At 41.1% G+C, this 27,274-nt stretch overlaps 1 protein-coding gene across 3 annotated transcripts in view; it reads right to left on the bottom strand.

Annotated features, from left to right (window-relative positions):
* LOC114558410 (plexin-A1) overlaps positions 1 to 27,274 on the bottom strand; it is a 295,347-nt gene that overhangs the window by 63,077 nt on the left and 204,996 nt on the right. For all 3 annotated transcript variants that reach the window (XM_028582404.1, XM_028582402.1, XM_028582403.1), the window contains exons 12-17: positions 24,978 to 25,074; positions 14,985 to 15,208; positions 5,645 to 5,796; positions 4,604 to 4,724; positions 3,657 to 3,793; positions 917 to 1,084 (exon numbers count right to left, since the gene is read on the bottom strand). In XM_028582404.1, the coding sequence (XP_028438205.1) occupies positions 917 to 1,084; positions 3,657 to 3,793; positions 4,604 to 4,724; positions 5,645 to 5,796; positions 14,985 to 15,208; positions 24,978 to 25,074 (899 nt within the window). The remainder of the gene's footprint in view (positions 1 to 916; positions 1,085 to 3,656; positions 3,794 to 4,603; positions 4,725 to 5,644; positions 5,797 to 14,984; positions 15,209 to 24,977; positions 25,075 to 27,274) is intronic.

The following is a 27,274-nucleotide window of genomic DNA, read 5'->3' as shown; positions in this document are numbered from 1 at the left end:
CAGTGTGAATGCAAGGTGTAAACGTAGCAAAAAAATATTAGTTTTTAAACCAAAATGTAGCAATGTAAATGTAGCCTGAGGTAAGGGCTTACGCAAGTAACTCAAGTCTCTATCATAAAGATATGTGCATGTGTCTGCCCTCCCTGCCAGTAAATTTACTTTAATGTGAAAGTCTTTGCTAGTGCGTGTCCTATTATTTAGCTGGGGATATACAGTACTGCGTGTCAGGCTGTGCAAATTGGAGTATCAAACTGAGAGATGCACTAGTTCAGGCAGAGAACTTCAGTCTCACAAAATCAGCTGAGCAGTATTTGCTGCGTCTTTAATCACCAATCACATTAAAACAATCAATGGGCTGTATAATCTGACAAGCTCCCAATTTTTGGATCAGGCAAGCTGCCTCAACCACTGATGATGTCCTCTACATAAAAAGCCTTGCTTGAACCAGACGAAAAATCTCCGGAGGCACCATCAATTTACATCTATCCAATCCCGCTGTCAGAGCTCTCATCAAGCATTTTCCAGTTCTGCTCAGACTGCTTCAAGAACACTCCCTTACATCTGTCCTGTTAATGCTGCAAGGTCCAAGCTTGGATTTCCTCAAGCCACTAGCTAGCCTTTTATAATGTCCATCCTACACTTCGAAAATTCCGTTTTGGTTCAGTGAAGTGGGCCCCCTTCAGGAACTCCCCAAAGCTACTTGGATTAATTTGAGGAACGGCAACTATTTGTTGCTACTAGTCCAATATCCTCTCTCAACCAAAATCTTATATTTGCTGGGACGGTAAGTTGGCAAAAAAAAAAAGGTAGTGAGTGCCAGTTTGTCTGGAAGCCGTGGTTGGGCGGGCGTTGTGAACAAAAATTGACTAAATACAAGAAATTCATATAAATATGTAAAGATGACGCAACAACTTACCTGGCAATGCTCCAGTCAGGTTCAATCCTCAGGACAGTGGGGTCTTCAGTGTAGTTAAACTTGACCTCAGGGTTTCGGAGCTCAGCGTCGTCGATGTCCACCAAGACTGATGCACCGCCCGCTGCTAGGCCAGCTGGTGTGACGCACACTATCTCACGGGCATTCCTCCTGGATGGACAGACAGAAGAAAAGTTGGAGAGTGACGTATTTGACAGACAGCGGTCAAAATCTGTGTCGACACAGACAACTGCTAAATTTCCACAAAGCCCAATGGCACACTGTAAAGCTAAAATCCAAGAAACTGTTGTGAGCTGATTATGAGAGGTATTGCGGTTCTGCTGTCTCACAGGAAATTTCTAATAAATAGAGAGATCCGGGATACAAATGCGTACCAGAAAGAATAAAAGTGAAGTGAATTGAATTTGGAGTACGAAACAATTCACACATCGAGAGAAAGAACAGCAGATGGAGGCCCTCTACAATTTCCGACAAAGCTGTCTGATAAATTTTAAAAACCGAATAATAATAATAATAATAATAAAGAGGCAATAAAGAAGCTGTCTCTCAGAGTCTGATCAATTTTTAAAACTGAATTATAATAATAAAGAGGCAATGATTACTTTCTCGTGCCAGGACTTTTCCTAAACACTGAGGTCCAAGCTGAAGCGTTGACATATTTAATGACTTGCTGATTGTGCTTGTAATTACAAGTGTCCAGCCTGAAAAGCCAATTAGTCTCATTCTCTTAAAATCATATTGTACCCTGCTAATTTCATTAGATAATCCCACTAACCCTACTTCAGCCCAGCAAGACAATCAAGTCCTGCAAGATGACCACACTCTCCTGGCCTGCTGGATCACAGTGGTCACAGTTGGAGCTTTTAAATGCAGCAGTGTGAGCCATTAGCAACTATGTATACGGTGTGTGCCTGTCACCGTCTGTGGCCCAATTTACACCTGGTATTAACATGTCATCTGTATTTAGATCATAGACATCGGATAATGACATCAGATCCACGGGCCTATGCATTTACACCAGGCATTATTAAGTGTTTCCTTTATCTCGGTTCTGCTTGCATTGTGATCACATCTCAATGCTTTCAACTTACTGAGTGGGTTTTATTCTTTTAGAATGTGTGAAATTGCATTTACACCTGGCTGAGATCCAGAAAATCCACATAAAGAGGTGGTCTGGCTGATCTGATTGTAGACCGATCCCATTGCATATACACCTTGCATTAAGATACAGTTTTCCCTATCTAAATATACAAATGAGGTATGTATGTAAGACTGTGTCAGACATATATTTAGTGACAAATCTTCTGTTTTCTATTATAAAAGCATTTAAAAATAAGTAACTGCAATGAAATTAAAAGTAAAATTGTAAAAAACATACAATTATTTCACACGCAGTATGTGTCCACATTTGCAAAGGATGTGAAATAACAATAACACTATATTATGACTGGTGTTTGGACTGGTGTAACTACTCCTCTACAGTACTGTATTTATTTTATATAAAAAAGAAATGTGATGTGTTTAGTGTAGGGAGGAAGGGAAGGATGGAGAAACAAGTCATGTGAAGTCACGTTTAATGAAGTCTATGCCTGCTATGATTGGTGCACTGACAAAGATCAACGGCACCAGTCACAAACACGTACGGATGGAAAGAGAGTGTGTGTGTGTGCGTGTGTGTGTGCGTGTGTGTGTGCGCGTGCGTGCGCGTGTCGATGCATGCATGTCCCATAGGCAAAATAACATTTTCAATTGCAGTCCCTAGTAGCTACACTAATATGTATTTAGCACAGTTGAGTGGTGGTTGCTTTTCTGGGCCATGACTTCACAGGAGCAATGTAAGTGTGTGTGTGTGTGTGCGTGTGTGTGTGTGTGTGTGTGTGTGTGTGTGTGTGTGCGTGTATGTATGTTAACACTTGAATGTAGTGTTGCACATTCTATTGTGACTCTATATGCCAGTCACACAGCGAGGAAGAGAGTGTGAGAGGGTAGAGAATCTAGTCCCTCAGCTTGTAACCATAGCAACCCCATTCACAAAGAACACATGCCCAAGCAACCTTCACCAGATGCCACAAACACAGTCGCACAGTAAGGGTGTGACGGATAAAGACAGAGTTGAGTTGAGCCAACGGTAGTGGCGAAGTGGAATCTGTTGGATTACTGTGACGAGGCTGCAGCACAGGAATGAGTGCTCTGACATCAAAGCTAGCATGCAGTTGCTTCAATAGAGATAAGCTATGAGAGGCTAATCCATGCATTCGACAAGCAGGAAACTGTGGTGATACTGGATTTTTTCATGCACTAGATTAAGGAAAAGCCTGTCGGATGGCAGACAAAGAGATGCTGTGTGACTGCAAGCAACTAGCATGCACACACACTTCAACACAAAGCTTCATGATGACACCCCCCCCCACACACACATTTTTTTCCAGCACACACACACACACACACACACACACACACACACACACACACATCATTTAACACTTTAAACATAGCATGTTTATTTATGCACATATTTTGTATCTATTCATTTTCTGTATTATGTGCAGTAAATTCAGTCATAATTATGAATTTGTTTTACTATCTTAAGTACTCTTTTTCTTTGTAATATTTCATCTAAATTATATTACCCTCTGTTGTGGTGTTCCAATTTCCCCACAGGGAGAATTCTAATAGAATTCAGTTTGAAAAACAAATCAAAACCAAAACAAGTGTTCCTTACTTTTTGAAGTAGCAGGGCTGCGGTCCTATGCTGACAGAGACGTAGCTGCCTGCGTTGAGGTAGCTTCCTTCGATAGTGACCCGGGTGCCCCCAGAAATGGGGCCCTGAGATGGCTGGATACGTGTAAAGTATGGAGTCTGGATGAGAGAGAAAAACAAGCAAATATAAACAGTATTACAGACATCATACTCAGTTATGCCATCTTATTTTCATCTGTAATTTCAATGCACCCCCTTTGACAATTTGGACTTTTGAAAATGATGAGATGCCTCATACAAAACAAACGCATCACATGGTACACAATGGAGATTGAGAAAAAAAGTCTATAATATAACAACATAACAAAAACAAGTGATTTAAAAAGTCCTATATTGTAAACAACTTTTTTTTGGATTATAAAGCAGATTGAGGTGCTAAAAAACACTGCAAAAGTATAAAAACACTCAATCTACAGAGAAATGTACACAGCCCGCATTCAGAAACTGTGCCTTTAAACGAGCCGCCAGGACTTTTGTATGGTTGGGATGTCGCAACTATACTATATATAGGTAGAAAGTGTAAGCTACAGTGCCGTTACAGTCATTCCCCGGCTGCAATGACGGTGCAGAGAGCCTAAGAGCACAGATGCGGAAGAACCAGAAACTCTGACCAATCAGAGCAGACTGTGCTTTTTCAGTAGGGGGGCTTAAAGAGACAGGCGCTAAAACATAGCGTTTCAGACAGATGATGAACAGGTATATTCAGACAGAAAGAAAGAAAATAACATTAAGCTTTAGTACTTTAAAACTAAACACTAGAAATGAGCCCTTAAGAGCCATGTTTTTCTTATTTTTCTTCATAAAACATTTCTTTGAACCCTTTGCTTAGTTACTGGAGACGTTTCATCAAAGCAGTGTCTTTTTAAAAAAATCATAGAACAACATATAGACCCCTTGCATGGTGCTTACTACAAAGGTGAATGGCCTGGGCGACAGGGCTCTGTAGTCGTTGACGCAGTCTCTCACGCACACCTCAACCTGAGCTTCTTGGACCCTGTAGCCGGTAGCATCGTTCAGCAGACACACTATTCTGTGGATGGAGAGTTTGAAGAGATTGATTAAGAAAAATGAGAGAGTAAGGGGTCAGGATGTTGGTCTAGTACTAAAATAACAACCAAAATGAAAACACGTACCACAAAATCTCTGAATTCTTTTCAAATGCTGCTTCAAATTGAAGCTTGATTATTCAACATACCTCATGTTCACAGTATGTGTAAATCAAAAGGTTTGCAAAAAGTCCAGTACATGTTTCAGGAGGGTTTTACAGAAAGAATAAAGGGAAGCAAAGAACTAGGAAGGATGGACAAAATATAAAAGACTATGTCCTAGACATGTTTGAAGTGGTGCATGGATGTCAGGTATAATGTGTAAAATAACTAATGTGTGTGTGTGATATTTGAATAGAGATGCCCTCTATCTCAACATGCATCATTTCCCAACTAACTGCACTACAGAGAGATTGTTTGATCTCCGTGAACTCAATTCCTCAGCCGTGTAGGACCCTGCAGAGGAGTAAATGTCAGGATGAGAAAAATAAAAGGAAAGAGCATATGTAGAGAGTAATGGAAGGGAACCAACAAATGGAATTTACAGACACACAAAAAAAAAAACTAATATCACAATCTTTTCAGCTGCTGAATGAAGCGGCATGGGCACCTCCACAAAAACATTGTTTGATTGGTCAGAATGAGAGAGTCGTGCTGCTGCTGCTGCTGCTGCTGCCGCCTTTGGTGTGTGCTATCTCAGATCTGTGAGTGTTTGTGAGAGACAATTTCTGCCTGTGTGTATGTATGTGTGTGTGTGTGTGTCAATGCATTCATCTGTAAATGTCTTTGTGTGCATGTGGGTGTGTGTTTGAGTAATGTGTGTGTGTGTGTGTGTGTGTGTGTGTGTGTGTGTGTGTGTGTGTGCTTGAATGATTGTGAGTGCATCCTCTGTTTCTTAACTTACCTCTCTGCGCTAACATACTCCTCCTCAATAGGTACACAGGGTACCTTCCCCAGCCTGACACCCATCTGGATGTCTCTGAACTGCAGACCCAGGTTCTCCCCCAGGATGGTCACCCTAGTTCCGCCTTGGCGAGGCCCCGTCTCAGGGAACAACTGTGTACAGAACAGTGACAAAAGAGCAGGAAGATGTAAAGTGGAAGATGAAGGAAAACAACTGTCACACACGCATAAACACACACACTCACTCATTCACATTACTGACACAAAGTGCATCCACAGTTTCAGATTCACCTAGTTTTAAGTCTGGAAATGGTCCCCAAACATGACATAACACAGACAGACCCACCCCCCACTGCAAACACACCGGCATACACAAGCACAAAAACACTCAACACAAAGAGGCATCAACCCACACAAACATGCACACACGCCACACAGAATTGCCCATATCAGGTGATTTAAGGTTTAATAAAGAACAATCACCCTCTTGGATTTCAACAATCAAAGGCATCATCTTGGGGGTTTAATTGAAATTTATTACACCGGCTTGGCTTCCTCGGCGGGAATGTGGCGGCGTAACGCTCAGCCGCGCCGTCGAACCATAATGTGATTTATTTAGCCAGATTATGGCGCGTAACGGGGACAGGTGTGGTGTGACAAAACAAATATGGTGACTGATGGACGGTGGCTGTCACAAACAAGCACACATACACACTAAAGCACGGACATGCACACACAAAACCTAATCCCTAACAAGCATCACGAAGGTAATTATGTTTAATCTGTCCATTGCCCTGTCCTCCTGCAGTGTTTGGCTGAGCAGACACCACCGTGTGGAAATGGAAACTGTGCCGACAGTACGGAGGCAGAGCACTATGATTATACCACAGACAGTACCAAACAACAGACCTTGACAAATGGTGATTTCAACAGTGTGGACTAGTTTGGGGAATGAACTATTTCTCTTGCCAGACACATGAGATTTAACTCAGAACGTTTATGCAGATAAAGTCAGCTGAGAGCCAAACCCTTTTCTGCACCCTGCTTTGGGAAGCAACGGCTATACCGTTGTACAGCACCACTGGTGCAGATGGAGGTTAATGCCTTGCTCAAGGGCACTTCATCTGTAGTCCTGGATAAAGGGAAGAGCAATACTCATTGACTTTCTCCACAAAAAGGTGACCAGATGGTCCAGGGTTTGCATAACGCAACCTTTAGTCTACTGCGTTGCCAAACATATGGAGTATCATTTTACACAGAAATACAATTAAAAGGAAAATTTGCGAGAATTAAAGCAGAGAATTGGAATGAAAAGTGGAAAATGAAGAAATCTAAAGGAAATTGATCAAATTCAGTGCTTAAAGTGATGGTTCGGAGTAATTTCACCCTAGGGTCCTTTGCACCATGACCTCGAGCCAAACACCCCCCCAGAAGCTTTTTTCAGCTGGGTCTAACATTGGGAGAGTTAGCAGCGTTATCAGCTGAATAGCTTAGCGCAGGGGCTAATGGACCCACGTTTGTATCTCGTAAATGACCCCACTAATAATGCCCGAAATGATACCAAACGTCTACAGTAGTACAAATAGGTTATGTACTCATAAAACGATGGATTGGAAAGTTTGTAAGTACACCAGAAGTTTATGAACACTTGCCTGCTCTCTTCTGCTCTCTGTTGTTGTTGCTGCTGCCAGCAGTAAGACGAGTGCTTAGGGCTGTCTACAAATTACTACACCGAAAAGAGATGCAACAAAAACATTTTTTAATTTAACTTTTTTTTTTAACTAAGTGCTGTAGTATAACTAGCAGGGGACAAGTAATAACTGAGGTAAGTTTGGAGACATTACCTTATTTAATCATTAAATTAATAAATATTTTTGTTGTATCTCTTTTCAGTGTAGTAATTTGTATACGGCCCTAAGCACTCTAACTGCACATCTAACTGCAGGTAGCAGCAGCAGCAGCTGCAGCAGCAGAGAGCAGAAGAGAGCAGGCAAGTGTTTATAAACTTCTGGTGTACTTACAAACTTTCCAATCCATTGTTTTATGAGTACATAACCTATTTGTACTACTGTAGAAGTTTGGTATCATTTCGGACATTATTAGTGGGGTCATTTACGAGATACAAACGAGTGTCCATTAGCCCCTGCGCTAAGCTATTCAGCTGATAACGCTGCTACGCTAACTCTCCCAATGCTAGACCCAGCTAAAAAAAGCTTCTGGGGGGGTGTTTGGCTCGAGGTCATGGTGCAAAGGACTCTAGGGTGAAATTACTCCGAACCATCACTTCAAGTGTAAGAGATCTAATTGAAAATGACAATGGGAAATGATAAAGCAAAATGAAGGTAATAAAAATGAAAATGGAAAATAAAGAAAATTGAAAAGTTTAAACATAAATGATCAAAATAAAAGCTTTGCCAGAAAGCCAGTAGCAACACAACACAGTGAATAACATTAAAGATTGAACAAGAAAATAATTTGAATATTTCCTTTGACTCCCAGTGGTAGTATCAAAAGAGTTTTTAACTAACCTCCCTAAAACAAAAACGTATGCCATCAGAATAATCTAAAATAAGCAATAATCACATAAAAAAGTACATATGGATATTTAATCTTTTCAAATCGAAAAGATCAAGTACCAAATGATTGTTTTAAATGTGCGAAACCTTTATCTTGCCAGTAAGCTACCAAATATTAGTACGACAGACGGCCAGATAAACCACATTTTGGAAGCTCTTGCATGTTTCAGAGAAAAAAACATAATACCTTTTGGCAGACATTCATTTAAATACACAAAGACAGACCAACAGCCAATATCAGTTATGAGTTTGAAAACTAATACCTTACAAAATTATCTATAAAACAACATAGTAACTGTAGTGAACTGAATTAAGAGACCAAGAGCGAGACAGAGCCAGCAGTCTGGCCGGGGATAATGCTGCTTACTATTTGGAAGCTGACTCACGTTGGAACCTCAGGCGCAAGTAGAGCCTAGCACTTTGGTTCCACAACACAATAGCTGGTAAACACTTTGCTACAAAGTGAGTAGCCATCAAGCTCTAGGGCACGATATGGACAACAGATGTCAGGGTGTGGAAATGGGGCTTCAGATGGTTTTGGAAGAATGAAGCTATGATACCACAAAATCCCAATATCAGCTAGCCACCAAGCCCTAGGACATAAACACTGGCAGAGCCACAGACAGGCAGGCAACAGAGAAAAAGAAAGCAGAGTGCTGTTAAAAGGGATTACCAGCATCATGTGATGGTGGAGGGGTGGGGAGCAATGAAGACTATAGGAACATATATTATCACACCATAAACACCAGGATGTGGCAAAGATGTCTTAGGGCACGATATGCATATCCTACATATACTTTATATTACAACAGTTTTAAAGGTAGCACATTTCATTTAACTGGTGAAGTTTTCCAAGTACTGGTAATAGGGTTACCTTGTCCCGTATAATACTTTAGATTAAAGCTATACTAGAATTGTAAACTGTAGTTGACCTTAAATGCCCAGAATAGCGATACCACACTGAATCTGTTACCCAACTAAACAAGCCTTCCTAGTGACCTTCTGTCACCCCTCACCCATACTTGTGAGAAGACAGGTGAGATTGTGATGGTCATATTTTGTGCAAATTGCCTCCACGTGCATCCAGCAGTGGGATTATGATGGAACTCTCAAAACCTTTGAGATGGGGGAAGCACTGACAAGTAAATGAAAGTGCTAGGTGCAACATGGCTAACCAACTGTAAGGCCTGCCAACCAAACGCAAATGCCTTACATACTTCATGGAACAACAAGACTTAAGTAATCGATCACATTGCCTCTAATAAGCCACATCATGATCTCTAGCTATGTATCTGAAACATGATCGCTGTGGTACAGAATGTGAAGCCAGACCACTACATCTCCTAGCTATTGTTTGTGTACCATTAGATTATTTCTGTGATATCTGAGAATGGATTTCCATTGGGACCTCAGAAACTTTTGGAAGTTAAAAGCACCAAATGACAACATAACCAGTGCTCACTTAGCCTTTGGGCCTGCAGGCAGACACCACAGTGTGGAAATGGGACATCAAGCAGCGTTGGACTTGTGTTGCAGTGATTTGACACAACACTACCACATTAAAGCACATAACCACCACTCTCTGGGGAATGTAGAGTACAGACGCCCTGAAAGCTGGAAATGGACCTCAGGACGTTTTCGGAGGATAGTGATCTGATACGACACAACCGCATTCAAGCACTAGCTAACAAGACTTTGGATGTTACTGCAAAATGATAACAGATATAATTGTTCCTCATGGGCAGCCAAACTGATCTACAGTAGGACTCAACTGACACAAGGACCACAATTGCTTCTGGATATATACTAGTATAACACAATCTCTGCCATCTACTAGACAAAAACCACCGAAGGCTGGGCTAGGGTTGTGTGATGTCAAAACAATTACGATACCAGTACCAATAACAGAACCCTTGAAGTGATACCGGTTCCAAAGTACCGATACCCAGTATGACCAAGAGCTGATCAGCTAATATCCAGACCAAATGGTAATCTTGTTACTACTCCATCTCACATTGCCTTCCTTCTTAGCAGTTTTGTTTAAGGAGAGGATCTGATTTTGCTCTAACCAATTACTATGACTTACTGTCTATCAGTCTGCTCCGACTTCATTTTCAGTCAACATTAAGGCTACATTAGCCAGCACAGTTGACATAAGTTAAGCAATTTTGAAGAGAACCACAGTCAAAAGTGAGAATGCATGTCGTCTATGCAAAGATGGATGAAGTAAAAAAGGAGTTCCCTTCACCATGTCCACTGTTTTTTCAATGTTGAGACACATCAGAGCTGGAGAAGATGTTTGGCTATATACAGTATATATTAATGTAGTCTATGGGGGCCCAACGCTTTGGCGGTAGCAATAAATCCAATGAATCTTTTTATTTTTGACATATTTTTTCCTCCTGTTTGGCCACTTCTTTTGAATACCACTGACCAGGAATCCACTGGAGGTAAAGTACTGTGGCGTCGCTCTGTGGTGGTGTGGCCTTTATATGGCAGTCCTAACCACAGGTTAGCCACATTAAATCATCAAGATTAAAGCAGTGGTTTCCTAGTAGTCTGTCATCTAGCCTGTACATCTAGCCTGTACATACATACATTTTGTGTGTGTGTGTGTGTGTGTGTGTGTGTGTGTGTGTGTGTGTGTGTGTGTGTGTGTCTGTGTGTCTGTGGTCTGAGCAGTAACCAATAGCATATGAGCCATGGAAGGCCAGCAGCTGTTAAAAACTGGGAAAGTTGTTTATGTGGTCAGAAAATAGTTTGGGAATTCTGCTGAGGCAAACGGGGAGTACGGGAAATCCAATTTGTAATGGGTCTTTCTTGGGACACTAGCTCAAACAAATAATATATGAGCATAGTTATGTTCAAATATTTGAAAATCCTGGGAATATTGAATTGGGAAATCAGACATACGTTTGTAGAGGAGTCCAAAAGAGGACACGAAGGTTCATTTTTACTTTGCAACTCTTGACCTCTGCATGCAGAGCTTCACAGACAGATTCAGCACTGAGAGTCTACGCCTTCTCAAACACTCGAGCAGCCTCGCAAAGCCAACAACCGAGAAGATCCCACACCTTCAACAGCTGTGTCCATACTACAGTGGGGATGTAAATTCAGAACAAGCTCAAATAGAGTACAAACTCTTGATACACAGACTAAGATGATAGCTATTTACCAGGTCATGGTTGAGAATAATCTTCTTGAAGCTTATCCTGAGATCAGCAAGCTCTACCAGCTCATCGCTCCCAGTCGCATCATGCCACAATGAAAGATGCTTCTTTTCACTTCACTTCATCAAGAAGAGACTGCGGACCACGATGTTGCAAGAAAAGATGGCTGATCTGAGGGTCATTGCAGTCGAGGCAGAGAAGACCCAGGAAATGAATTTGGAGAGAGTTAGGGATTCCTTTTGGAGTCTTGCACACAGATGTTAAGGTCGGCATGAAAATCCTACACCTGGATATTATTGCTCCCCCTCCTCTCTCTCTCTAGTTATATCAGTGTGTGGTTACAAGTTATATGTACAAGTGGGCAGGATGGATCTTTCAAGGAGGCTGAGCAGTTTGGAAAATAGTTTACTGCTGCTCAGCCTGCGCTTTTATTGGCAATGGAGCAGACACGGCTACATCTCATCTGTACTCAAGCTATGCGTTGCATTGAAAAATACAGCTATTCCCATGTTGGAAGATTCCTTTTATCTGTGGCTTTATTATCTAAATTCTCTAAATTAATTTGCATTGTGGATACAGTCGTTTTATGTGAATATATGCCCCTTAAAAGTTTTGGGTGAAACAGATAAGATTTAGTTTTTTTTTCTTCAAGACAAGTGGCAGCTGCGTAGAAGTGATTGAATACGTGAGCATCTTTTTCAATAATTGTAACTGACGTGAAAAAATCTTAATATTAAGGGGCTACAAAAACTGCTTTAGTGAAGTTTTAAAATAACCCTCCCAAAGTCTTTGAATAAATATGTCAATTTGCAGAAAATTTTTATTTCTGGGGAAGGACCCACATGCCCCCCGCTCTAATGATGCCCCCAAGAATTTTGGCTTGCATGACGCCCCTGATTGGTACTTATAACGGCTGCTCTACTTGATAAATAAAATCCTCCTGGAAGGTAATATAAACTAAACAGGGAAAAATTAATCCTTGAATCAAGAGAATATAGCCATCTGCTATTGATACAAAGTCTTTCACTTTTTGCTTTCCTAACTCTTTAGACATTTATTACTCCCAGTCTCACTTTACTTGTACTATAACCATGATATAAAAACACATCACACTTACTCTGCCTTCTCATGCCCTTGTGCGCACACACTAGAGCCCGACCGATAAAAGATTTTTAAGGCCAATATCGATACAAATATTTGGTGATTTAAAAATCCGATATTCCAATATATCGACCGATATACTTTTTTAAATCCAGAAACGCGTAACAAAACATAAACAGATTTTCCTAACATTAGTTATTTGTAGTTATGTATGAGTCCTCACTAAAATAATATGATAATGCTTTTTTAGTGTTTTTTAGTTAATGTGTAATATACAATTGAAAGAAAGTAAATTAAAAGATTAAAACAAATGATAATCCATAAAAGCATTCATATCAAGACAATCATCTGATTCATTAAATGTTCATTTAAGCTGGAATCAAGCGTAAACATCTCATCCCATCCACATTTTTGTACCTGCTATGGAATAAATTAGTTTCCGTTGCATTTTGTTAGACGATACAATTTTTTTCTGAAACAAGCCGAGGACTGAGAAAGGCTGTTCTTCTTACTTCTTCGACTAATACCCACTGAAAGTCAAGACAGGAAGAGAGGCAGGTCGAAAAAAAAAGTAAACGCAAACAAAAACAAAAGGTAAAGAAAGAGAACAGATATGAATGAATCTAAACTCTATCGTACCAATCCTGGATTTCGACCCTTAAGAGCCTTTCAAACACATCAATGCACAGATACAAAAATAAACATACCTCAAACACAGCTCAAAAAAGAATCAAACCAAACACACGTCTATGTGCCTCTGACTTTAGTGTAACAGTTTGATGTAACAGTGAGTAATATTTCCATTTCTGTGCCAAGGGCAGGCACAAGGTCTCAACAAGTGTGTGTTTTAATCGCAACACATTAAAATGGAGCAGCTTTCATTCTCGGTTCAGGACACGTAGGGCTTTCATGACCACAGGGGCTTCGACAAAGAGAGCTGATGCAACAGCCTATCAAGGTTTACCAGCCTTGGATCTCCGCTGGTGACTTTACACCCTTCACGAGTTGACGAGATTATGATGCAGCGCTCAAAGACGCCGCGCTGCTTTTCTTTGCAGGTGATTTTAGAACTGGAACATTGGAGGGAGTCTTGATTAGAAGAGTTTCTTTTGATTGTTGCCGACTGTGGATGTTCTTTTCTTTCTTTCCGACCGGTGGTGATACTGTTGAGCAACGCTGTCTCGAATTAGGCTGCCTTTCGCTTTGGGGCCCTTCCAAACATCAATATTTGCATGGACTGAATACTAATTTTAAATGGTTACTTATATTTCAGAACGTCTCATGCATTACATTTAGCAGAAGTCATTGAAATTCTAAACAAATACCAAGCCATAGCAAATTAATGAAATAGCAGAGCAGGATGCTAAATGTTTTTTTTTTCTTTTTACCCCAACCCGATATTGTAGTCAAGACCCTCTAAACCGAGACCACATCATCACCAAGACCAGAGTGTATCGAGACCAAGTCAAGACCAAGACTTTGAGGGGTTGAGACCGAGTCAAGACCAAGACCAGACCAGTGCCATAGGCAGAGCTTCTCCTGTCTCCCGCATTCACTTTCTTGGGAGTGTGTGTTAAGGGGCGGGTAGAGGGGGTCATTCAAATTAGAAATGAGTCAAGTTATTGGTTGCATTTGATGCAGTACGTTTTACATCCAATCACAGTAATTATGTCACCACATTAAATTAGACAATGCACAGGCAATTTAGCGATATCTCTGCAGTTGTGGTCTGAACCGGTCTTGAAATAAAATCACGAGTCCTCTTTATCCGAGACCAAGACAACATCAAGATAAAAGTCAAAATTTGGGAAAAGTTTGTTTTGTTGCCAAGTTTCAACTAGAGCTGAAGTGACTGCCATGGTAGCCAGTTTTGGAAGAGTAAGTGCAGGATCAATGTTTGCATAAGTAATAGGGAAACATACTAGCTGCTTTCAGCATGCTATAGTATTTACAGTAGCCCAAGATTTTGAATATTTTTTCCCAGAGAAGGTTTTGAATTCTGTTAATTTTTATTAATATCAGTAGTTCATGCAGAAAGTATTGTCAGAAAGTAAAGTCTTACTTGTGCTCCAGCATGTCCTACCTAGAGCATCACTGCGTCGCTGCTTCAGAATAGAGAATATACCCTAACACCTGGGTTGTTGTATTTAGTTTGACCATGGTGAAGAGGCCAGAGCCCATTCTGGTTTACATCAACTGCTGATATAGCATCACACTCCAAGTTTTGAGCACTGGCTCATGAAAAATGATCGCCTTTACAAAGTTGAACTCTTCTGTGATGTGGAACATACTCTGTTCTGGCAGCCGTTCCTCATTAGGCAGTAGAAAAAGTCCTAAAAAGTAGCCTAACAGTCCATTAGCATCCTCTCAAAACACACTCTCGCAGCCTGTTCAACACACACACACACACACACACACACACACACACACACACACACACACACACACACACACACACACACACACACACACACACACACACACACACTCTTACCTTAGTGATCTTGGGGTGGGTGCAGCGGCTGTTTCCAGAGGTAGCGTGCATCCATCCTCCGCCTTCAGCCAGCTGCAGCGGAAGGTGGGAATTTCCTCCAACGGTACACTCCTGTCTGAGGGCGCACTTCCTGTCCTGGACGCACCAACCACATTCAAACCTGGGGTCGGCCTTCAGGCACATACCACAGCTGTCTCGCAGCGCTCTGCACTTGTACAGGTGGGCTGGCCAGGAGACAGAGAGAGTGAGACAGAGACAGATTTGATGTTATTTAAGTCATAGTCTCACAATCCTTCCTCAGTCTCTGGGGGAACAGCACGTTTTCATAGCGCATGTTATCTTACTTGCAAACTTAGATGTTTACAGATAATGTTGACTCTGGTCAATGCATGAAGAAACACAAACATTCACTTGCCATTAATGGTGTTAGAAGATCAGCATACTAGCTAACCAGCTTACTTAAACAGTGTGTAAGATCATTTGAATTTACATCAGCCAGGCTAGCTAACTAGCTAGTAAAACTTAGCATGACTAGTTTTTCTAGTTAGCAGCAAGAGCACAAAAAGAGACATTATAAGACATTATAGAGAAAGTCAGACCCCTTTTCTACTCATAGTTTCTTTTATCATTATTTCATGTCATAGCTTTTCAGAAAGAGTTATGAAAGAATCACTCTGTGAGAAAATACATGAAAACAAAAAGCTAGCGGAGCAGAGGCTAACTGCAGTAGGATGGAAGCTAGCTCCCTTGTTCCTTACCTTGCACTCTTTGTGGTTTAACTGAACTTATATGCTGCTGTAATGGCACATGCTTGATACAACTGGTGTCCCATTTCCTGGCTTGCCCTGCTCCACTAGCGTTCGTCTCCACCATGTATTTTTGTATAGCCTGTGTGGTTTTAATTAGTATGTCTGAAAAGCTGAGACAATATTGGGGTGTTCTGCCCTAATTCAAAAGTGAATGGATATGGATATCTACTACTCTAGGCCTGCTTGTAGAATTTAAGCTATTTGCTAACACCCAAAAACATTTTCCCTTCTTTGAAATGATGGGGAGCTAAAAGGAGCTGGGTAGGCTGGTAGTTTTAATTTATGTATTTATTTTTACCTTTGGACAGAGTCAGGCAAGCTGTTTCTACCTGTTCCCAGTCTTTATGCCAAGCTAACTGGCTGTAGCGTCATATTTAGCATACAGATATAACATAGATCTCCTCATTTTAAGGGGTGATAGAATGATTATATAGAGTATTTCACACTGTTCCTTATGGTCTCCTAATGGGGTATGTAACATTGGTTGGGCTGAAAATGGCCTGGTTGATATTTTATTGGCCCTTATGCATCCCTGTGTTTTGGCCCTATTTGTAACAAGAGCTTTTCTTCCAAATATGGTATGCTCGTGAATATTTAGATGAGCTGCGCGCTGATTGGTTGAGCGAATTGCCATATGCAGACATTAGAGATGCGTGTTGATTGGTTGAGCGAATCCCCAATACACACACATTAGAGAAGCGACAGAATCTCATATTTCAGACACTGCAATGTTTCATTACCAAATTCACTTCTGAGACTTTTTTATGTGAGAAATCAACTATATAAAGCTCAAATATGGGCCGTTTTACCAAAATTGATGTCTAATGGCTAAGCGGCGGTGCTGCTGCTGTGAGCTCCGTTAGGCTGGCAGCCCTGACAGAGCTCCAGGGCCTGTAACTCCTCTCTTCCTGCTAGCTAAATGGCCCGTTGTGTGAGTGTGAGAGCGCGGTCAGCGCGCTTGTTACACCAGCAATCTCTTACCACATGTTACACACAATGTCACGCCACTTAGCTATACAACATCTAAATGTCTTATAAAGCTAACAACGGTGTCTGATTTCAAGTTAATATTTGTGAAGTTTAGCTAGGTGTTTCGTTAGCTGCGACTGTCACTTCAATCCTATCTGTGTAGCTACAAATCACGGACAGTTAGCTTTATTTTTGGTCGTAATTCGAGTATATTTACAGTTTGAATTTCGTCACGCCACTTACACAACATCTAACTAAATGTCTTATAAAGCTAACAACGGTGTCCGATTTCAAGTTAATGAATATTTGTGAGCTGTAAGGGTTTCGTTAGCTGCGACTGTCCCTACAATCCTAGCTATGTGTACAAGATTGCGGCTAGTTAGCTTCATTTTTGGTCGTAATTTGAGTATATTTACAGTTTGAATTTCGTCACGCCACTTATACAACATCTAACTAAATGTTTTATAAAGCTAACAACGGTGTCCGATTTCAAGTTAATGAATATTTGTGAGCTGTAAGGGTTTCGTTAGCTGCAACTGTCAATTCAATCCTAGTTGTGTGTAGCTACAAATCACAGACAGTTAGCTTCATTTTCGGCGTAATTCCGAGTATATTTACAGTTTGAATTTCGTCACCCCAGTTATACAACATCTAACTAAATGTCTTATATAGCTAACAACGGTGTCCAATTTCAAGTAAATGAATGTTTGTGAATTCCAGAGGAATTCTAAGAGGAGGCTAGCTAGCTCCATCCAGCCGCAGGCTCTATCAATGAGACTCGCGGACAAGAGGCGTGTATTTCCCCAATCGTTTGTTTAAATAACTCAACACATTATAATTACACACATTAAAAGATTAACTGAAACCTGTGGTAAGAGATTGCTGGTGTAACAAGCTCGCTGACCGCGCTCTCACTCACATAAACCGGGCATTTAGCTAGCAGGAAGAGGGGAGTTTCAGGCCCTGGAGCTCTGTCAGAGCAGGGGCATTTAGTTGTCTATTACCCCAAGAGACGGTGACTTTGCACAGGTATGGAGTGCTGTGGGCTGCCAGTCGTGACAGAGCTCCAAGTACCTCATAGCAGGCCGGGGTGTGTGAAGGAAGGCAGGCTGGGCGGCGAGGCAGCAACACAGGCAGCACCGGCGCTGAACTCCGACACACAGTCGGATAAAATTTGCAATTAGCCATCCATTTTCGTAGAGCGGCCCATATTTGAGCTTTACATTGTTGATTTCTCGCATTAAAAAAGTTTCAGAAGTGAATTTTGCAATGTAATAGCAGAGATCCTGACCTAGCTAGATTCAGAAGACTACCTGATCTCAGGTCAGTTGTGTAGCCTATGTAAATGTTGGGGCGTGACCGTTCTCTTAATACACCCATGGGCTGACAAAGGTTCCGGTTTTTGGGAGGTTGACGTCAACTTCCAGCTTTGTTGAGATTCGCCCGTTTTCAGCGGCAGGTTCAAAATATGAGATTTTCATAGTAAAGGGGTGTCAGTGGGACTTTGAGCTTCTATGTATGTCCTATTTACCCACCGAACTGTCGTTACTCAACTATGACAGGGTGAAATCAGTTTTGCATTCTATCACCCCTTTAACTCTCAAGAAAGAAGAGCATAAGCATAGTTCCCCAAAATGTTGACCAATTCAAGTATAGTTGTACACACTTATTAATCTATCAGCACAGAAAATCTGTATCATGTTTAAACTTTTGAAAAAAAAAAATACATCCGGCTGGAGTAGGCTACATGTTGACTTGGTATAATTTAAATGCATGAACTAGGGTTCTTGTATTGTGTACACTAAGGGCCGTTACAAAGGCAACGCATCGGTATACGCATACGCGTCCGCAAGGCTACGCATCGCTACGCTTCGGCCACCATTATGCGTTGATGCGTAGCAAAATGTGTCGTCCCAGTTTTTGTTACGCGATGCGCCGATGCATGGGATACTATGCGTTGTCATTGGGGGGCGACACTGCAAGTATTTTACATTATTTCAAGTATATGTTATATTTACAAAAGAAGGTTTGAATACAATGGCGGACGAAGAGGAAAAATGCGAGCTTATACGTAGACATTATAGATTTTGTAGAAAATGGCACAGGTAATTACAAAAAGTGGTGTGTATGTCGCTCCTCTCACTTTCCCTCACCCTCTCTCTCTCTCTCTCTCTCTCTCTCTCTCTCTCTCTCTCTCTCTCTGTCTCCTGCTGTATTTCCTGCAGCCAATCGAGGTGGGTAGTCTCACATGGATCCACAATCAGCCTGACGCTCTTACGCTTCCTTTTACCAACACGGGAGGCGGGTGGTAGGGGGATGAGATGGTAGGGTAACTGCAGAAACTGCTACCCCCCTGTTGCGTGAGCGGTGTATTGCATTTCACGCATAGCCCGCGACGCTTGCGTCTACTGTGTAGACTATGAAAGGGAACGCATTGCTTGCTCGCGTTGCTTGCTCGCGTCGCTTGCTCGCGCCGCTTGCTCGTGTTGACTATGTAATGGCCCTAACATGTTACCCAAACTGTTTGAGAAATATTAATTTGATGAACAGAAAGTTCTGTAGGTTGTTAATTTGAAAGAAAGCAACAGTGGCAAGAAAAAAAGTCAAAAAAGTAATCAGGAGTTTGTGAGAGAGAGAGAGAGAGACAGAGAGAGAGGAGAAACAGCATAAATGAATGTTAAACACATAAAACTTGCAGTAGGTGATTATAACCACTATGAGGCTGCGACAACAAGAAAATTACTGTTTCCACGGATAAATAGAAGGAGAAAAAAAAATGAATAAGCAACCTAGAGGGATATTACAGAAATTAATTCAATAGGTAATGTCTTCTATCCCCAACAGGGAATTGATAATTTGTCGTGTAAAAAAAAAAACATTCCCTCAACTCTGCAGAGTGGAAAAAGTCATTAAAAGTAAAAAAATTAAAAAATAAATAGATAAATAAATAATTAAACCCTCAAACACCTGAGAAGACAGACGAACGGGAGATGAAAGGCAGCAGGGAGGAGGGGGAGGATACATTTTAGCTGCGCTTGTTAACAAAACAGCAACACGAATTGTTATGAATTTAAAGATGGTGAGGCCCCGCGAGGCAGAGAGAATCAGAGAAACAGATAGAGCCAGAGAGAGTGGGAGAGGTTGAGTAAAAAAAAAAAGAGACCCTCAACAACAGAGAATCTGTGCGAGTAGAGAAACAGGCAAAAACAAATAGACAAAAGAAAGTCACATGGAAACAAGAGAGGAAAAAGTACAGATAAATGATCAGTTTTGCCAACTAATTTCTCATCTGTTAATCTCTATCATAATTATCTCATTTGATAGTACAATGCCAAAACCTGCAGGCAGGTTTGTTTGCTGTCACACCAGTTAAACAAATTTGAAATGAACTGAAGTGAAAAAAAAAAAAAAAAAAAACAGAGAGGAGGGAAAAGAAGCAACAGATCATGGAAGAATCTCCTTCTCCTCCCTCTTCTCGGCAGACAGACGGTGGCCGGACTTCAAAGCGAGCTTCTTACGTACCCATCTGCCCGCCTCGGCCCCTCCGCTCGGGCCTAATCTGATTAGCCACGGCTCAGCTTAAAAGTAGCGTGACGCTAATTAATCTGAACCAAATGAATGATTTAATTAACATTAACATCTCCACTTTACACCGGTGCAAAGCTGGGCCGGCGCCGGGCGGCTCTGCCTTAGACGGATAATACAGCTCCAATTCAGAAAAGAAAAAGACAGGGATGGAGCGGAGAGGGATTAATAGAGGATGGAGAGAAAAAGGAGGAGAAGGTCTTTATGAGATTTGCATGAGTGAGGACGTTTATTATAATGCATGTTTTGAAGGAGCTTTAGCACTAAGGATCGCGTTGAACTTCAAATCGTAATAAGGTATTCTGTGAGGCTTTAGCACATTAACTATAACATACCTGTGGGGCGTTGTTGTTGATTCAAACTAATTACTCATCCATAACCCTGCCAGCTGTTTCCGTTTACAGTAAGTCTTCCTTTGGCTTGTTATGAGGAACACACCACTGGCTTTGGGTGCTGCTTGCACACTTTCTCTGCCCCCTCCGAATGTCCCTCATTTAGGCCAGATGTCCATTACCTTGGTGCTTTCTTTGTGTTGGCATTTTAAACTCCATTCGATTTCCGAGGACTATGGTTAACTGCTCCTCAGATCTCTGCAGGGTAAATCCAGACAGCTAGCTAGACTATCTGTCCAATCTGAGTTTTCTGTTGGACGACTAAAACAACCTTTGAATTTAACATGTGTTCCACCGAAACAAGTTCCTTCGCGAGGCTATTTTGCAGAGGAGCCGTTGCTCCATCCTACGCTTAGCGCCTTCCAAGATGATTGTGATTGGTTCAAAGAAATGCCAATAAACCAGAGCCCGTTTTTCTCCCATACCGGAAAGCTGTGTGGACTCGCCAGAGCCTCCTCCGCGGCGCTGTGGAGGAAGGTCTGGCAAAGCGAGAATAATATTTGGTGAATAATCCAATAGAGCAGACTTGGGGGACGGCAGCACGGGGCAGGACAGCAGGGTTCTGTTTTTTTATCTGATATTATTTCACAACATTTAGTTCAAAGTGTTTAGACTGGACACATTCATACTATTGTTTCTCCAAATCCACAAATTTCCTCACAGCTCACTGTTGATATTTTGAAAATAAACACAGTTCACAGTTGAGTTAAAAGACCGTGAGCTGGGAGGAATTCAGGGGATTTTCAAGCACTCTTAAGCATTGCCGACTCATAGTAGAACAACAGGAACATACTTGTCAAGTTCACACACAGCACCTTTAAGTAGTGGTGTGCCATACTGCAATATTTGGTATCGATCTGATACCAAGTAAATACAGGGCCAGTATCGGCATCGATAAGATATGATACCCAATACTTTTAAAAAAATGAAGGTGGATTATCAAATTGCTCTGCAGGGTAAATCCAGACAGCTAGCTAGACTATCTGTCCAATCTGAGTTTTCTGTTGCAAGACTAAAACAACCTTTAAATTTAACATGTGCTCCACCGAAACAAGTTCCTTCACGAGGCTATTTTGCAGAGGCGCCGTTGCTCCATCCTATGCTTAGTGCAGTCCAAGATGATTGTGATTGGTTCAAAGAAATGCCAATAAACCAGAGCACGTTTTTCTCCCATACCGGAAAGCTGTGTGGACTCGCCAGAGCCTCCTCCGCTAAAGTATCGATCTCATTACGCTGGTATTGATCAATATCGATACCAAGGTTGGTATCGATATTATCGATATTTGGATCCATCTGCCCCCCACTATCTTTCAGATCACTGGATTTCACACTCCCAAACTCTCAACACCATTGCTGTCACATGCAGAGCACATCCCTGGGGTCTGTTTCAAGAGTTAGCTGGAGAACTCTACATTTAAAAACTGGATAAACCCCTGTTATGGGTTCTGTTCAAAGATATATAGGGAACTGAAATCCTGCTTTTCGGTACAAGTGTCTGAACTGCCATAATGCATCCTTAGTTTATGTTCAAGACTGATTTTGGAGATGGGAAAAAACAACAAGAAGAACACTCTCTTCATAGTTTAAAGAGTGCTCTAAAATCCCCTGAATTCCTCCCAGCTCACGGTCTTTTAACTCAACTGTGAACTGTGTTTATTTTCAAAATATCAACAGTGAGCTGGGAGGAAATTTGTGGATTTGGAGAAACAATAGTATTAGTATAATAGTGTTCTTTCATAATTCCAGTCTAAACACTTTGAACTAAATGTTGTGAAATAATATCAGATAAAATACCAGAACCCTGCTGTCCTGCCCCGTGCTGCCGTCCCCCGAGTCTGCTCTATTGGATTATTCACCAAATATTATTCTTGCTTTGCCAGACCTTCCTCCACAGCGCCGCGGAGGAGGCTCTGGCGAGTCCACACAGCTTTCCGGTATGGGAGAAAAACGTGCTCTGGTTTATTGGCATTTCTTTGAACCAATCACAATCATCTTGGACGGCGCTAAGCATAGGATGGAGCAACGGCTCCTCTGCAAAATAGCCTCGCGAAGGAACTTGTTTCGGTGGAACACATGTTAAATTCAAAGGTTGTTTTAGTCGTCCAACAGAAAACTCAGATTGGACAGATAGTCTAGCTAGCTGTCTGGATTTACCCTGCAGAGATCTGAGGAGCAGTTAACCATAGTCCTCGGAAATTGAACGGAGTTTAAAATGCCAACACTAAGGAAGCACCAAGGTAATGGACATCCGGCCTAAATGAGGGACATTCAGCAGAATTTCCGGTGGCACAGGAGCAATCTTGGAAGTGGAACATTGTGTATATAGACCAGTGGTTCTCAAGTTTATTTCAATAATGTACCCCCTTTGAACAGTTTTTTTTAAGCCATGTACCCCCAAACCAGCGCGAATAGTTTTTCGTAGAAAAAAAAAAGAGTCTATATATAAAGAGCAACAATACAGCGATGTCAGCAATAGATTTACTAAACAACTGCAACATTTAAATGCAGATATTTTTTTTTTTTAAACAAAACCTTGGGAAAAGACGGAGTAAGGCAAGAATAGGTCGAAAATAGTAATACAAACAAAAAAAAAAAAACATAAAAGTATGAGGGAAGGCAACACTAAGGCGACAAAAGTGACAAAAAATTCAAATAAGCGACAAACTTTGAAAAAAGAGAAACAAACTTCGAAGAAAAAAAAGACAGTAGAACAAAGGAAGAAAGGCAAGAATAGGTCAAAACAAGCGACACAAAACCTTCAAAAACTTTGAAAAAAGCGAAGGAAATGACTGTAGAAGTAACTACAGCCTTGTAACTGAAAAACATTTTGCAAAAAATGTCACGTACCCCCTGCAGTCCTCCAAAGTACCCCTACGGGTACACGTACCCCCATTTGAGAAATACTGATATAGACTATCAAATATAGGCCTGTATTGCTCAGTTGAGTACTTTTCTGATTAGGAAAAGTCAACAAATCTCTAGTTTAAAATAACAGCACGGGCGGAAAATAGCACTTGTGCTCTAACCTGGTACAATGCATCTCTCCTTCTTCTTATACAAGGTTAATGTTAACTTGTGCATTGTCCCTGTTTAAATAAAATAAATGACAAAAAATGTCAATGGGTGTATTTGCTTGATTGCGCAGACAGGTGATTATTTATTTTGTAATGGCAGATACAACATTTCTCAGCACGTGCTAAACTTTAGGACGTCTAATCCCCAGACAGTAGGATCTTTCAGCACAGACAGACTGGAAATATGAAAAGGAACACGTTATAAACACAATTACACAGGCAGAAGAATTAGGTCGCGGCTGATAAGCAACTAATTTCCAAGCTATCTGCAAAAAAGAACTGCATGTCTGACATTTTTCAAAATGAGGTCAGATAGGACGCAATGGATGTGAGATTAAAACGTGAACGTGTGTCACCCAAAGACTGAAACAAAAGGTGAAAAGAAGACACACAAAAAGAGAATACAATAGGAAGGGTTACTTAATCTGACTCTACACATGCACATGTAGAGCCAAAGACTGTGTGACACACTTGAGAGCAAGACTTAGATTATCTTGTGTAATGGGACGTCTAGAATCATTAGCCTCCGCCACCCTGTATATTACACTTGATAAAGTATTTAGAACTGGTAATTGTTTTCCACTTCATGCACAAATAGCGATTAGAAATAATAAATGCCATCCTTCCATGTCGCTTTTGGTTTCTCTTTATCAATCCCTTTCTTCTCATCGACCACCACCCCCCCACCCCGCCATTACATGGTGCATTTATCAACCTGTCATCCACCCATCGTTCTTCCCCTCCATCCGTTCTTCTGCCTATTGGTTTCGCCATTTGTTTATCTTCCTCTCTAACATCCATCCCTATTCATTTCTTTGTTGGATGTTTGTTTAATATCATCACCACCCATCAATCACTCCCTGTGCCTCTCTTTCATCCCGGAGACAAGAATAGTGTTTTTTTTTTTTTTTCTCCCACAAACGGATGGTACACTTTCACCTTTCTCCCTGACGGCTGTCAAAAAATGAAATTACAGATTTCCCATGAAGGAGAGAACAACTGCACACGACGTTGTCGCTTCACAGAAAATCATTACGGACAGATAAACAAACGAAACCGATTCAGTTTTTCTTTTCTTTTTGCCAAGTAACAATGCTCCACCGAAATCAGAGTGGAGAATAGAGACGGTTAAAAAGACAAAAAAAAAAAAAAAATTGTTTCTACCTTGAATGTTGGACGGGTTGTCGATGACAAAGTTTCCATTCCACACCACGGACAGGTCGACTGGTAGGTCACTGATGTCACTTCCCTCGTAGTCGTACTGAGAAACAGAAAGGCAAGGAGTGTGTGAGAATTTGCTGATTTATAATGGATTCAATGCAAATTTGGGAATTGTATGAGACATCGTTTCATTTGCATAGTCATTCGCCCCGGCTTGTTCGTTGCAGACAGTGATACAGGCCGAGCACGCACGCATGCATAAATCCACATTCACCAAAACAGACATATTTCATAAATACACACAGAGAAATAACAGATGGGTTACAGCTGAATGGGCATGGAAGAATGGAGACAGGAATGGGAAGGGAGGAGAGGAGATGAGGTCGGATGGAGGGAGATAAGAGAAGAAGAAGTGAGGGAGGAGGAGGAGGAGGAGGAGGAGGAGAAATGGTCAGAGAGGGGAAAGCAGACTGAAATCAGACAGTGGAAGACGTGTGGGAGGACCTTATTCATTTACACCTGAGCTAAGTGCTGGGATGAGGGTAGGGGAGAGATAAGATGCGGAGCAGTGTAAAGTGAAATTGACATTTCCAATTTGCTCCCTGACACACTGGATTTGATAGACGGGCAATGGGGCCTGCGACACGCACGCGCACAAACACACACACACACACACACACACACACACACACACACACACACACACACGTTTAATACAGTCAAAACTTTACTACCATGTCTCAAATACAACAACATTATCATAAGAGTGATAAGATACTCATACTTGATTATGTTGTTCTTTGTGTAGATAAAGTCAAAATCCTAAGTTGGGCTGTTACTGTTTTCCCACACATAAGTTAACAACCCTGTCTTTTAAAAAATATACATTCATTTGCTTTGCCATATATACGTATTTGCTAAGGCTGATTCTTTCTTGGCAACTTTCTTCCCGATCAGGTAAACGTGAAGACCTTATATTGCAAAATTATTGGGAAAAGGTTAAAGTGGGCAAAGGGAAAAGGTTAAAGTAAATGTGAAAGCACAGGAGTTCAACACTGGAGCTCTTGTATGAGTGTTTTCTGTATGGACATGTTTTTCTGTTTGTTAGTGACTTCCAAAACTCATATGCCTGTTTAAAAAATGTATCTGTAAGACCATTATCTGATCTGCCACTTTTTTGGTGAAGATTTGGTTACGTTGAGGTAGCAACAGCTACTTGATTAAGGTTTGAGAACGATCGTGGTCATGGTTAAAAGAAACCAACGCTGAGTTTCAAACTGTGTGCAAGTCCCACCATCCACTAAAAAAACTACGCTGAATAGATTTTTTATGGTTATAAAAAGGTCATGCTGCGTCCAGCTTTACTTCACAGAGATGACTGCCATTATTTGCATGGCCACAAGGGGACACTTGTCAGCAAACATACAGTAGGTAAATTAAGAATTTGGACAAGCATTCACTGCAATGGGACAGTCTTATTTAGGCGACCACAACACTTGGTTAAGGTAAGGGAAATATTGTGGTTTTGGTGAAATATTAAATAAGTCTGCATGGCTTGTCTCAGGCTTTAAATCATTGGCTTTGTCTACCGGGACCATGATCTTTCACTTACCAAGTTCTTTGAGTTGCCTGACTAAACCATAAAACGTTAATTGTGCTTTAGTTGCCAGCAGCACAAAGGGAAAACTAATAAAATACATTGGCAGTAAATCTTTTGCAGACAATTTTGGAAATGTGTTTAATATTAACATTTCCATGTTGATAAAAGAAATATAATCTAGCTGGAATCGCATTGCCTAAAAAACTGCAAATTAGTTATTATTTATAGTATATTAATGTAAGTTTCAGGAGGGCTGTTTATCAGCACACAACAGAGACTATCTTTTTACAAATAATAATTCATAACGGCAGTGATACATAGATACTTTGACATCATCTTGTTTACCCCAAGTCATCCAAGCCCACCCTGAAGTGCAGAGTGCCCACAGGACTTCACGTCACCGAAAGCTTTATGGCTGAAGCATTCATCTTTATCGCTACTTTTGCAAGGCTGTAACACATATTTGCAGGCAATGGAATCTGTAAAGCTGGTGCTAATAGACCAAACGGGTGGGGCCTACTTAAAAATAATGAGCTGCATGGGTGCCCTGTGTACACGCAAAGTAGGTAAGTGATACACATGTTTATCAAAGCAAAACATTGTGTTATTTCAGATCGGTAATGGTTTCAGCTCAGCCTAAAGCCTTGAGGAGAAGGCGATGAAATAAAGGGATGAATAGGAGAAAAAGAAGAGCATAAAT

This window comes from Perca flavescens, chromosome 7, assembly GCF_004354835.1.
Source record: "Perca flavescens isolate YP-PL-M2 chromosome 7, PFLA_1.0, whole genome shotgun sequence".
Classification (NCBI taxonomy): Eukaryota; Metazoa; Chordata; class Actinopteri; order Perciformes; family Percidae; genus Perca; species Perca flavescens.
The sequence above is the reverse complement of the archived record's forward strand: the minus strand, read 5'-3'. Positions and strand labels throughout refer to the sequence as shown.